At 49.3% G+C, this 13,816-nt stretch overlaps 1 protein-coding gene and 1 long non-coding RNA gene across 11 annotated transcripts in view; one reads left to right on the top strand and one right to left on the bottom strand.

Annotated features, from left to right (window-relative positions):
• The window catches only part of WT1 (WT1 transcription factor), a 48,732-nt gene extending 46,557 nt beyond the window's left edge, over nucleotides 1-2,175 (bottom strand). For 5 of the 9 annotated variants that reach the window (XM_067751769.1, XM_067751772.1, XM_067751771.1 and 2 more), the window contains exon 1: nucleotides 1,716-2,175. In XM_067751769.1, coding sequence (XP_067607870.1) covers nucleotides 1,716-2,160 — 445 coding nt within the window. In that variant the 5' untranslated portion in view covers nucleotides 2,161-2,175. The remainder of the gene's footprint in view (nucleotides 1-1,715) is intronic. The other 4 variants (XM_067751762.1, XM_067751763.1, XM_067751764.1 and 1 more) reach the window with 1 other exon arrangement.
• A 606-nt stretch (nucleotides 2,176-2,781) lies between these two features.
• LOC137231256 (uncharacterized) overlaps nucleotides 2,782-13,816 on the top strand; it is a 30,110-nt gene continuing 19,075 nt past the window's right edge. Inside the window, exons 1-2 of one of the 2 annotated variants that reach the window (XR_010946428.1) lie at nucleotides 2,782-2,862; nucleotides 9,280-9,322. This is a non-coding gene — a long non-coding RNA (uncharacterized lncRNA). The remainder of the gene's footprint in view (nucleotides 2,863-9,279; nucleotides 9,323-13,816) is intronic. The other variant, XR_010946427.1, reaches the window with a different exon arrangement.

Below are 13,816 nucleotides of genomic sequence, written 5' to 3'. Positions count from 1 at the left end.
TGTCACACACCTGCCTGCCAGTCTTGCCGTTTCTGGTCCAACCAAGTTTACGTGGCTGCTGCTTTCTGTGTTTAGAACCCCTGCGGGGGGAGGGTCGGACTTCTGCTTCTGTGTCATAGAACTTCAAACCTGAGCCAAACACCAGGTTGCCCATCTTGGCTCTCCTCTTACAGATGGGGAAACTGAGACCCGGAGATTTGCCAGAGGTAACACCAGCCTGCTAATTAGAGGTGGTACGATCAGAGGAAAAGAATCTGTAATAGTCACTGAGCTGTTCCAATACTCCCTGAGTTTGAAACACGAATTTCCTTTCGGAAAGACCTAGAGTGGAGGGACCCCATGGATGGGCTTGAGGTTCTTCCACAGAACATGGATCCCAGGTTCCCCGAACGAAAAGAGGAGGGCGGTTTTGGTTTTGCCAGGGCTTCGGGTGGGCTAGGTGCTCGGGGCTGGGGTAAGATACGAACAGCCTAGAAATACGGTTTTAGAATGTGCGTGAGAAGGCGGGAAGAACAGGGCCCTTCTTCTGAGCCTCGGGAGCCGCAGCACCTCCTGCAAACAGTACACACTCTGTTCCTCCTAGCCCACGCATTCTAGAAACATCCCAGTCCCTAGGCCCGAGGGAATTTTTGCTCTAGGAAAAGCATCCACGCCTTTTTTAAAGCATTTCCTAAAATATCAAATCAACCCGAATTGGTTTAGGTTCCCAACAGCGCACAAGTCTAATTAGAATAAACTTAGAAACGAAAATCCAAAGGTTCGGCATGATTGGTTCCGCGCTGGTCCCTGAGAAAGAGAAGTGAGAGGGCGCCGGCGCGGGATGAGAAAACCACCGGCTGTGTCCGTCGATGTACAATGACTGAAAAGGGAAAATAAACCTGTCCTTGTTCTAACCTCCAAGTCTTGCAAAAATCTTTCTCCAGCTAAGTCCCGTGTTCAACGACAAGGAGGCACCAGAGGCGGGCTGGAAGGAAGGCCGACGCTCGGGCCTCATTCCACCGCCTGTGGTAGGACCCGGTCCCGCAGAGATTGGAATCAGATAAACGGGGTTCTCTTCCAGCCCTGGAGCCCGCGTGGCCGCCACCTGAGCTGAAACCCAGGAGAGATCCACTTATACACTACCATGCGCTGGAGCCACAGGCGAACACGGACACGGGTCCAGGAAAGCCACTGTTGTCTCTAGCTCATTCATTTACGCATTCTAGTGCTCCAAGGTGCTTACTGTGCCCCCCTTAGGTCTAGAGTGGCTCCTGGACATTTTGCCGTGGCAGAGGCAGCAAAGGCTGCTCACCCTGCGCTGGTCCCGCTCTGAATCCAGGGTCTAAAAGGTCCAATGCCTGGCGACAGTTTGGTGGTGCCTTGAGCGACAAAACCTCTTCCCGAGGCAGAGCCAGGCATTGCTCCGGTTCCCGCTTCCCACTCCCACGGGGAATAGTCTTAGAATCTCCCGAGGTCCGAGGAGCCCCGGATGACCTCCCGGCTCATGCGAAGAGTCCGGTTCCCCGCTCTGGAGGATGTCAGGGGCCCATGCCCTGGACTCCCTCGTCTTGCCCTCCTCTCCCCCAGCTGCTGCTTCCTCTACCCTCACAGTCCTTGGGGAGGCAGCCGAGTAAGAGCTGTGGCCAGGTAAGGGGTAGGACAGGGGAGTGCCCGCGCGCAGCCACAGCCCCGTCGCCACCGCCCCGCATGTAGGGGGCGCTCCCCAGTCTGCTTACCCTGGTTGCGAATAGCGGGCTGGCTCTCGAGGCAGCTGGGCAGGTAGGGCGCGTTGGGGAACATCCTGGCCTGGCCGGACGACGCCTGGCTGGGCGGAGGAGGACCGAAGGGTCCGTAGCGACAGGCTCCAGCCGTGCCGGTGAACTGGCCCGAGAAGTGGACGGTGAAGGCGCTCAAGCACTGCTCCTCGTGCGGCTCCGCGCCACCCCAGCTCGGCTCCTGTTTGATGAACGAGTGAGGCGGCGGCGGCGGAGGTGGTGGCGGCGGAGCAGGCGGCGGCGCAGGACCGCCCAAGGAACCGTAAGCCGAGGCGCCCGGGGGCGCAAAGTCCAGCACCGGCGCCCACTGCGCCGCGCCGCTCACGGGCAGGGCGCAACCGCCGCCACCACCCAGCGAGGGTACCGCCGGGAGCAGCGCGTTCAGGTCCCGCACGTCGGAGCCCATTTGCTGTGGCTCAGCCCCGGACGCTCCGCGGCCCCACCGGCTTTGCAGACGCTCGGCGCTCGATTCCGCCGCGCCTAACTTGGCCCAGATGCTTTCCGGGCCCTGGATCCCCGGCTGCTCGGTCTGCTGGAGGCACCCAGGCCCGGAGCGGAGCGTGTGCTTAGACGCTGGCTCCGGGGCACACGTGGATGCCGGCTCTTGCGGCAGGGGGAAGTCCAGGATCGCGGCGAGGAGGCGGCGGGGCCCCGGCTCCTGGGCTGCAGTCCCGGCTATGGGTGGGTGGGTGGGTGGGTGAATGAGTGGGAGGGAGGGCGGGAAGGGGGGAGCGGATAGGCGGTCGAGTTGCGAGAGCCCCCGGGTGTGGGCGCTGCCTTGAACTCCTTACCCCAGCTGCCTGGCTACCCCCAGCTTCCCAAAGCTCAAATAAGAGGGGCCGGCGGCGGGGGAGGAGGAGGAGTCAGGAGTCTCGGCGGCTCCATTCACACCGCAGCCCTAGCAGATTAGGCAGGGCGCGCGACTCCTTGGGGGCGTCCTCGCAGTGGGGGTGGGGGGCGGGCCCGAGGAAGCGTCCCTCTCGGAGACACCCTCCTCTCCTACCCGCCACGCGCTCTCCGCAGGCCTGTGGGACACAATCCTCCCCCCACCTCCCCTTCTCGGCCTTCGCGAGTGTGGGCGCCTTGGGGCACTGGCGAGCCTCTCCAGGTGAGCACTGAATGTCCCCTCTGCATCCCTGTGTGATGGGGGTAGGGAAGGGGTTGTTAATCAGGGAGGGCGGGTTGGAGGGAGGGGCAGGGGGCTCCACGAGGGCGGGAACTTCAGGATAACGCAGAGAACTTTACCGGACTTCAAAGAGGCGGCGGCTCTTGCTTCTAGAGCCGTCAGACTGGACTGGTGGTCATAATCTTGGGGTCACTGGGGAGCGGGGTGGCTTTTTGTGGATTCCAGAGGCCAGACTCAGGCGAACGTGGGTCATCTGGAGGTTGCATCATTTGTGATAAACGGGGCGTATATCCACCGTCTGGTAGTTGGCGACATGGTGAGGTTTGCGCCCAGAGAAGGGCGGTTGCCGCCTACCTAAAATCGGTGTCAGCGGCACTTAATCTCCCTTTCTCATGAGGAGCACCTAACTCTTCTACGGGGAAACCGGGAAAACAAAACGGCGGCTAGTTTGGGAGGGAAGAAAACCCTTAGGGAAATGCCCAGATTCCGGTCGGAGAATCCAGGCGCCGAGTTTGGAGGTTAGCGGGTGGGGAAGGTTTAAGATACGAAGTCCTTGGGGCGAGGTTGGCTCTTGGAGCCGCTCCTGCTGAGCTCTGCCTCCGCTCACTCCAGTCGGGAGTACCATTCTGCATGCGTAGTGACAGATCAGGAGGCGCAAGCCAGGGTACGCGGACGGAAGAGAGCCTCCAGCTGCCCAAGGTCCAAGGCAGGGTTCTTACTGTTCAGAGCTCCCAGCGCCTGGCATCGCCAAATCAGATTCCTCCCTCCACCCATTCATTCTTTGGGAGCCCCGCGCCCCAGAGCAGGTGCTTGAGGTTTTGTTTTGTTTCTTTTGGTTCTTCCAAAAGAGTGGGCTTCTATCGGGAAACAGACCCTAGGCTAGAAGAGCCGTGAACCTGAATGGGAATGCGCTTCAGGGGCGCGTGGAAACGCCCAGGAGGCAGCGGCGACGGCGCAGCCTGGGACTGCCAGGAGCGCCGGGCGGGAAGCGGCCTGTGGCCGCCTGGCCTCTGACACGAGGCTGGCCGGGGATGGGGCCCGAAGCTTTTCAGCCAAGCCCATGTGAAGCAACAATCAAGGTAGTTGCAGTTTTATAAAGAAGCCGGAAATTTTAAAGCCTTGATTTACTCACAATTTCTTACACGTTGGTTTTAGTTAATTTCCACTACGTAAACGGTAGCCAGGAGTTCTCGCTGCGGACCAGAAGCGTGTGCCAGCTCAAGACCTACACGCTAAGTGCATTTCCCTCCTCTTGGGGTCGCTTGTCTTGGAGGCGCAGGAAACCGTGAGGGCAAAGGTCAGGAACAGGCTCTACCCGTTTGATCGCCGGACCGCTTTCACGGTGGTGGACACTTCTCTGCGCTACTTTGGTGCCTGACTTTGCGAAGTCTTCACTCAGAAACTTTTTCTTTCTTTTTCTTTTTAAAAAAAGAAGTGAAAAGGCACTCGAGGCCAGCTGCTTCTCCCCTACACTCCCTGTGGGCCGCCCACTCCTCGCCCCGCATGTCGCATCTCTAAACCTGCACGGGGCTCCAGGGCTGGGCAGAGGACAGACGCTTTTTGTATTTTCGGTGGAGAAGGGCCCAGCGAGATAAAACTTCTCAGGCCAAGTTGTCCCTAGGACGCCCCAGACCACTGTCTCACACCCTTCACTTTTATTTCTACTTCGAAGTCGTTTTTCTTAACTAGGACTCACTCAAGCGCTACGAGGAAAGGCGGCGAGCCCTTTATGAAAGCCCGGGATTTCCACTTCTAAGTGAAAAAGGTCGAGATTGTTTCTTTTTTAATCCTTCTTTGCAATTTTCGGGGGGAAGGTATTTGGAGGAAGGTGGCTTGATTGTGAGCTTTTGCGGTTTTGAATCCCAGATAGGGCAAGGGCTCTTAACTCTCTGAGTTAAAAAAAAAATTTTGTTTTTTTTTTGCCTGGGGGTGGGGTGAGAGGAAAGGAGGGGGCTAGCAAATTTAGCACTCCTCTCTCACCCGCCATTTGTTGCCTGAGAACTCTTTTTTTTTTTTTTTTAGATGTTGGGGGTAGGAGTTTATTAATTTATTTATTTATTTTTGCTGTGTTGGGTCTGAGTTTCTGTGCGAGGGCTTTCTCTAGTGTGGCAAGCAGGGGGCCACTCTTCATCGCGGTGCGCGGGCCTCTCACTATCGCGGCCTCTCTTGTTGCGGAGCACAGACGCGCAGGCTCAGTAGTTGTAGCTCACGGGCCTAGTTGCTCCGCGGCATGTGGGATCCTCCCAGACCAGGGCTCGAACCCGTGTCCCCTGCATTAGCAGGCAGATTCTCAACCACTGCCCCACCAGGGAAGCCCCCGCCTGAGAACTCTTGAGGGAGGGAAGAGCAGTGGTGCGATCCCCATTTCAACCCTGGGGTACCCCCTCTCCCAGACCTTGTAGTCCGAAGGGGTGGGAGGAGTTCCCTGCAACCCTCAGGGCAGAGAAGTAAGTGCTGCGCGTCCGAAGCCGAAGCCAGAGGGCCTCACCCGAGACGAGGTCTTTGAACGCCCCTAGCCCGTGCCTATGCCCGGGAGCCCAGGTGCCCCGGGTACAACCCTGGGGAACCCGCACACTACTGCGCTCACGGGGTGCCCTACGCTCCCCACTTGTCCCTGCACTAGGTGACGTTCTCTGCGGGAGATCTGCAGCTACCCAGGCGGACGCGCCCGCTCTGCTGGCCTCGACGCCCTGAGCTGGGCAGAGGGGGAGACAGTCTGGCCGGGAAGAAGGTCCAACCTCCGCCCGCCCCAGCAGGTAGAGCGCGCTCTGCTGCACCTCCTGTGGCTCGAGACCGGCCCAAGGTCCCAGGGATCTGAGGGCTGCGGAGAACTGGCCGCTCCTTTCTCTCAATCACCTTCCCACCCTCGATAGTACTGAGACCTGTGGCAGTGGATGTGGTCTGAATCACCGATTGGCAGAGCTGGAAATTAAACTCCTTGTTCTACAGAAAAGGAAACTGAGGCCCAGGCAGAGGGAGGAAAGGCAGCTGTGGAGTGCACTGGTTAAGAGCAAGAGATTGGTGGCCAGAGAAAGGAGTCTCAGCTCCACCAGGTAACCAGCAGCTGTGCAACCATGGACGAGCTCCGCAGCCGCTGCGAGTCTCAGTTTCCTTATTGGTCACATGGAATAATGGGATATTAGTACCCACCTCAAGGGGTCCTGAGGATTAGACGGAAGAGAGTGTTGGCCTATGCCCTCAATGTACGTTACAATTTTTGTTACTATTGTTCAAGGACACGTAACAAATTAGTGGCAAAACTGAGCTGAACCCTGGTCTCTCTCTGGGCTTAACCCACCACACCTCGCTTCTTTAGAGCTAATGGAATGGAGAGTAAAGGAAAGGAGGAGGAGAGACGCTGGAAACCCATGTAGCTTTGTATCACTGGTAAAGTTCATCCTGGCCTGGAAGGGGCTTAATTATTATTGCAAGCTTTAAAAATGGTAGCTGAGTGGGAGGGGGCAGTGAGGTCCTCTACCCCCCGCCCCCCACTTTGACCCCGGCGCCGTCAACTGCATCTGACCGAGATCCCAGCCCGGCCCTGCAGCCGCGGCCCCAGGGACCAGCGCGTACTCCCGAGCCGCGCTCCGGGCGTCACCCCGCGGGCGCCGACAACTGAATAAACACACCGTAGCGCTGTGATCTGTCAAGGGCTGGGGCCGCCTGCCCGCGCCCGGGGCCGTAGACAGCAAAAAGGAGTGCTGGGCCGCCCGGGAGAAACCAGCGCTCGATTAGCGCCTCGCGCAGAGGCCAGTGTCCGAGCTCCACGCTCCCGACCGCTGCTCCTCTGCCCCCCGCCGCCTCCAGCTCTTAGCATTCTGCCTACCTCGGGCCGCTGGGCAGCCGCTTAGGCTGGTTTCCATCCCCGCGCAGGTGGTAGAAATCCCAGTTTCATTTATCTAAACTAAAAAAAAAAAAAAGTAAGAGAAGGGCTTTTGGTATAGTCTACCCCCGGCTTCCTCTGTTCGTTTGAAAATTAACTCTACTTTTTGGCCAATCCCCCATCTACGGTTCAAACTCAGTTGGTTTGGGGGCCAGGACCGGTGCGCACTAGCAGGTGCGCAGAGCAAAACTCCCCCTTTCCCCCAGCTCGCAGTGCCTAGAGCGGTCAGGGTTAACCGCCTGTTCTGATGCCACCGCGAGATGGTCCCCGAGCTCCGAGAGAGTCCCCAAAGAAAGGATTGCGCGGCGCTGCCTCTATTATTATACCGTAAATCTTTTTAAATTCTGGAACTAATTATATAGAGGATATGTCTCAATTTGTTCTGCATTAATGCCACGGTGGGGATGGAGGCCGGGCTGTGGCCAGAGCAGATACGCAGGCCCATGAAATTGATGAGCTGAGAGTTGCTTCCAGTCCTGAGCGCACCATCTGGAATTCCAGTCTGAGGTTACAATTAGAACTACTGACCCCAGATTCAACTTTGCAAACAACAGGAGAAAAAAATGGGGAAAAGAAAGAACCAAGAGGAAAAAAAACCCAAAAAACAAAAAAAACCCCACGAACTTATTCTGCACCTGTTAAAAAAAAAATCCTCGCACAACCTTAAAATCTTCCCATCTTAGAAGATTCTTTCCAAGTATTTCTTTTGTGTTTTTTAAACCTATAAAAGATAATGGAATATATTTTATAGATTGGATTTTATCTTATCCCCTTTCCCTCTCCCGAGTGCACTCAGTTTAATTGTTGTCAGTTTTTCCTCAGTGTTGGATTTAATTATGTAGGACCAAAACATTCCTCAGTAAATTAGCTTGCTAAATATTGTTACTTTTGTGATTCTGTCTTTGAGAAACAGCTTAATTACTGAAATCTATCTGGATCTAGGAACTTTTTTTTTTTTCTTTTTGACGGTTGCTCCTCCTTAACTGTAATCAGAGATGTTATGTGTGTTGTAATTTTATTTGTGTTCTAAATGGGTCGTGCCAGTTTCTTCTTTCTTTAGTTGCATGCTGCTTTATTTTCCTCTCACTTTGACCCCCTGAAGAAAACGAAGGACCAGGCAGTACTGGGGAATCTGTTAAATTTATTAGCATAAATGCTTAGACAAAACGAGATATAAATCATTCAGATGTATTAAGCCATAAAGTATCCCAATGAAGTCAGTCCCTTGCCAGGGTCCTGCTGTATAAATGTTCATATAAAACAAGGTATCAGTATTATCTTTCAAACTGAATATATGTTGTAAAAATATCCAAATGTTAAGCTAGGAATATGGGGGCAGTGGCAGGGCAGGAAGGGAATATTTTTAGAGCAGCCTATTAGCATTGTAGTGCTCAGAAAGTGTGACAGAAAGGAAAAATCTGAACAGTTTGCATTTGGAATATTCAGTAAACAGTTTTTTTAAGGATATATTTGACTGGAAGCACAGGAATGAGGAAGGAAGAGATAAATAAAGAACAAAAGTCATTGCTTTCTATAGAATGCATTTTTTTTTCTCCGAAGGTCAATTTAGCTTCAAAAAAAAAAATCTGCTCAGAAAAGCACTGGCTCTTCATACAGAACAGATAACGGATGAGCCATTAGTGAAGAGCCACCTGGGCCTTCATCTGGTAACCCGGATATGCAGCTGGTCCGCAGGAGAAGGATGTGTATTCACTGGAGGTGGACTGGGAGAAGAGGGGTTGGGGGAGTGAGGGAGGGGAATTGCCAGAATTCCTAGCAGAGGTTTACTAAGACAAAAATCAGATAAAATGTTTCAGGAGCAATGGCTCGCATAGCTCATAACTGCAGCTCTCCGTAAATCTTGGCAAATCAGGGCTTTTTTTTTTTTTTTTACCTTTTAGAAATGATTACTCTGAAGCTTTTTTTTTTTAAATCAAGGAGTCAACCAGAAAAAGGGAATAGTCCCCCTTTTTTTTCCAGCAGGATCATCCTTACCCTTTCATTTCCATTCATTCATTGGCCATGCAGCAACTATTCATTGGCACGTCCTATGTGCCAGGCATTGTGGCAGGGACAGAGAATACAGCAGCGTGGGGACAGGCTCTGCCATGCTCCCATGGATCTTACATTCCAGTAGGAATGACAGACAAACTACAAGAAACAAGTCAGGTGCTTTCAGATAGTGGTTAACTGCTGAAGGAACAAGGAGGTCTGCTGGTCTGAGAATGGCTTAAGGCGAGATGGGGATGGGAACAACATACTACCCTCACTTCATTCCGCCCTCAACCCACACTGCCACATTTTAATGTGTTTAGTAAGTATCCCACCCTACAGTCGAGATGCAGGGAAAGTTTGAAGGATTTGGAATGGTTGGTCTAGATAAGTCTCTGCCTACAAGGCAGCTGAACTTTTCAGTGGGGCAGCTGTTCAGGTAAAGCTGGATTAAAATTACCAGCACAAGCTGAGTGACTGAAAGTGACTTAAACTCTGAAAAACTTGATTTTCTCCTCTTCAAGGTAACAATAACGGTGCCTATTCAAGTTGCAAGAACTAGATAAGGTAAGGCATGTACATTTTTTAGCCCATGGAAAGCACTTAATAAATGGTGGCTGTTATCTATATTAACATACAGTCTGGTTTTGGTTTGGTTTTGGTTTGGTTTGGTTTTTGCTTCTAATTAACTGATGAGTTCTAGACTTAGAGTTGATATTGGTGTGAGTTAAGAAAAGGTAACAATCTTTGCTCTTGTTGTGTCAGGGAGAAGGGCAGGAAGGGAAGCCCTTTGCACAAGAGTCCGACCTCAAGCAAGGATGTTGCCACCTCAAAGTAAATTGAAATCATTTTGTCCTACGCCCGGGCCCTGAAATGGGAAATACGTGGCTTTTGCTTCAAAATCAACTTCTTTCCTTTCAGTACAGAAGGCTCTAGGCTAACGTCAGCTTGAAAAGTTTAGGATTGCCTTCTTCCTCATAGTCACATTTCAGGTGTGCAGCCAGGTCCAGAATAAAGAATTAAACAATCCTGGGCTAGCTACAAAAACACCTGGGCTCAAGTCCTGTCTCTGCCAATGACCATGGCCTTGGGGAAATAACTTAAGCTCTTGGTTTTTCATTACCCTTATCTGGAAAAGGAGGAGGATGATAGCAATGAAGTAAAGTGTGCAGAGTGATCTGAAAACTGTAAAGTGCTGGGCAATGCCCAGAACCATCAGAATGATCTGTAACATGGGAACTAACAGTGGAAAGGGATACTCTTGGGAGCACTGGGGTACGTGGCTTGCTCTCATGCTTCTTCATTTGTAAAGTGGGCATAGGGCTTTCCTCTTGGGCTTGTGAGAATTAAATGAGATACATGAACAATACTTGGCATAGAGTGTGTGCTACGTGGGTGTTGCTGTTGCTTTTATTGTTACCCTTCTCTGGTCATTTTTCTGGGCTCAGGGGTGGGCCTTAAGTTTTCACACCAACAACTTCTTATTCTGGAAGCACAGACTAGTATAAATAATTTGGCTTATGGATAAGACGGCTGGGGCTTAAATCCTCCTCAGCTACTTATTTTCTATATGACTTTGGGTGACTTCCTTATTCGGAGTCTTAATTTTCATAACTGTAAAATGAGGCTAATAATACCTTCACCTCACAGAGTTGTTTTGAGAACAAATTAAGACAACAGGTGTAAAGTACCTGCATGGCGCCTGGCATGTAGTCGGAAATCAGTAAATGGTAGTAATTAAAAATTTAATTTGTATAATCAGAGAATATTAGCTGACTTCAAACAACAGATCAGCTATCAAGAACGTGAATTACAGCATGATTCTGAGCAGGCAGAGAAACGAATTACCATCTTCTATTAAACTACCCCGTGCCACATTGAAATCTCACTCTTTCGTATATGAATGGCTTTGTAGTCAAGACATTGACAAGGTTTCCTTTATGACTGTGAGCCTGTTAGGATAGAAGTTAGAATCCTGTTTATTTCCACTGGTTTCTTTGCAGAATATCTTGCATATATCAAGGATTTTGGCAATCCCATGCCCTTTCAAAATAAGCAGGAAACTGTTTTCAGCCAATGGAGAGAAAAAGCAGTTTGACTCTCTTCCTGGAGTGGCCACATAGCATTTATTAATAGCTCTGTAAACAGGCTTGAACATAGTATCAGCTGGCTGCTCAACATATTACAAAAGTTTATGGAGAAGTTGCTTAGGAAAAACAAGATAGAGTCATTAGAAATCTGATACTGGTCAATAGTGCGTTTATTCCAAGTCTCCATAAATCACAGACAAATGAAACTTCTATTGTGATCACTGTTCCAGATCTAAAGGGTCCCTGTCTCCCCTTTGGTAGAAATTAAATACATTTAAGAACGCCTGAGGTTTTTTCTCTGCCGATACAGAGGCTAATTACAAAATTTTCCAAGAGATAATAAATATCTAACTCTAATCAACAGATTGACACACGATAAATAAGAAGCACATAACTTTGACTATTTAGGGCACGTGTTTATCTTTAATTATCCCCAAACTGGGAATAGAGTAACTGTTGTTATCTGTTATATTTATCTATTTCTAGAGTGACACCACATTTTGATTTTGCCCAGGAAAGCCTCAGTTTAAGCTGTTGTCCCAGCTTAATTATTATTTTCCCTTTATTCCCAAAAGCATCCTAGTTTCGATGGTAAATGATAAGGATTCTATTTGCTTAAATTTTTATTTTATAAAAAAGATTTAAGAAAGCTGTTACAACAAAGGTGAAAGACAAGAGTTAAGTGGAGCTAGTGAGAAGGAAAGGTTGGCTTAATATTAGAAACGAAAGGATGAGGATAGCTCCTGTAACTGAACATAAATCTTAGTTCTAAGCTTCCTGATGGCCAAGTCAAAAAGGGAAAATAAAAGTGGTTACATATCTCTCTTTATGCAATAGAAAGAAGAAACCCAGTGTTTCAGAAGAGACAAACTTTTCTAGCACTAAACTTTAAGAGGAACTGACCTCACTGGCTTTTCTGTAAGGGTCATCAGCAATGGTTAGTAACTTCAACAATAATGTTTCAAAAGCTGCAGAGACACTCTGGTGGTTTCTCATTTCAACTCAGTGGTGTAGTATTAAAATTATAGTTCTATAAAGCTTTTTCTAAGAGGGGAGAGGCAATAACATACTCCTATTAAAGTTTTCTGAGGATCTAACCTGATTCAAATTAACCTTCTGTGTTAATTTCCAAAAACTCCCAACTGATAATTTTGAAAAACATCTTTTATTTGTTAATCATCAGATAACTTTGAACATGAACCAAAACACTACTAAAGACCTGACCGTTGTTCTTCAGAATCTGTGATCTGATTTGGGGAGAACTGTAGGGCAGTGGTTAACTGAAGTGATTTGTGCCCACTCCCCCCTGTGGGCGGGGGGTACATCTGGCAATGTCTACAGACATCTGTGATTGTCACAACTCTGTGGGAGTAGGAGGCGGGTGCTACTGGCATCTAGTGGGTGGAGGCCAGGGATGCTTCTGAACAGTCTTTAAAGCACAGGGCTGTCCACCCCCCGACAACAAAGAATTATCTAGCCTAAAATATCAATCGTGCTGAGGTTGAGAAACCCTTCTCTAGAGTATTATCAGTAGAAGAGACCACTATTTCTAGCTGGGGTAAAAAGGAAAACGTTTCATGGAAGAGGGGCCCTTGAACTGGATTCCCCCACCCCACCCCAGAGGAGCTGGAGGATGCCTCTCCCCAGGCTCAGGAAATGGTGGGAACAGAAACAAGCAGGTAAGAAGAGGTAAGGCGTGTTGTAGGGATGCCATCCACAAAGGGAATTGTGGGTCAACTAACTTAGCTAGAAAAGAGGGAGAATCCATGTGGATCAAATAAGAGAGAAAGCCAGAGAATACACGCAAATTTAGGGCAAAGAGTTTCTGTTCTGATGTTATGCTCCAAGATCCCTAAATATTGCTAGTGTTTTTTTAAAACCACACAAATCAAGGCAGCATAAACTTTTATGTTCACAAAGCTCATCTTCGGAATACTGGCTTGGGGTGTGTATAAGGATAGGCACATGTTTTGCTTCCTCTCCCCCACATCATTTTCACCACTTCCATATTAGAGATTCCTTGGAACTCAGTTTTATATATCACATTAAATTTTTAAAAATGTGTGCCTGCTTAAAAATACAACCTATCAAGGCACAGAAAATTCTGAACCGCTGCTGTACTTAATAGAACATTGTAGGAATCGCCATGAAGAAATATTATTCTGACCTAGTTTGCCATGTCACGCTGCAGATTGTCCTTTTCTTGAATCGTGGAACGATTTGTGAGAAAAGACCACGAAGCTGGGTCCCTCGATATTAGCCATCTCACCCCTCAAAGTTCAGCCAGGAGCGGGACAAAACCCTCCTCACTGTGTTGTCATGTTTATTTCTGGCGTAAGAAAATATTGCTGTTGCCCAATTTGGTTTTCCAGTCCATTCACTTGCCTGAAGTCATATATTTTATTCTTTCCTTTGATGATCTACAGATAAATTAGCATGATCCACTAAAGTCTGCCAACATATATGCGTTACTGGAGAAATCTGAGATGTTGGAAGATGATTGCACTTTATCGTACCCCAATACTTTCTTCTTAAGGACCAAATAAATAGCATCAGCTAGTTTATATACCTGACATGTTTATTGAAGTATTCCCGCTGAGTACTTCCCATTGTCATGTGTTCTCACACATTGTTTTCACAAATTGTGTTTTGAAAGAAGTCAAGGGAAATTCAGGCCAGAGAAACAAGATGTTATCTTTTGTAAAGGATGAGCCCACTCTAATGGAAGAGGATAATCTATTCAGAGGTTTGGAAAGCCAGTGTCCTCCAGTGGGTGTGATAAATCCACAGGATCTGAATCCAGGATTTTGCACTGGGACCTTGAAGTCGGCAGGAACAATTTAATCGTGTTCCAAACAAACACAGTGTATCATTATTATTATTATTGGAGAAGCATGAACATCTGTTAGGTCAATTTAGCCCCATTTCCTTAAGGCAATTGAATTCACTGAACACAGTTCTAATTATGTCT

This window comes from Pseudorca crassidens, chromosome 9, assembly GCF_039906515.1.
Source record: "Pseudorca crassidens isolate mPseCra1 chromosome 9, mPseCra1.hap1, whole genome shotgun sequence".
In the NCBI taxonomy this organism is placed as follows: domain Eukaryota; kingdom Metazoa; phylum Chordata; class Mammalia; order Artiodactyla; family Delphinidae; genus Pseudorca; species Pseudorca crassidens.
This window is presented reverse-complemented; position numbering and strand designations above follow the sequence as displayed.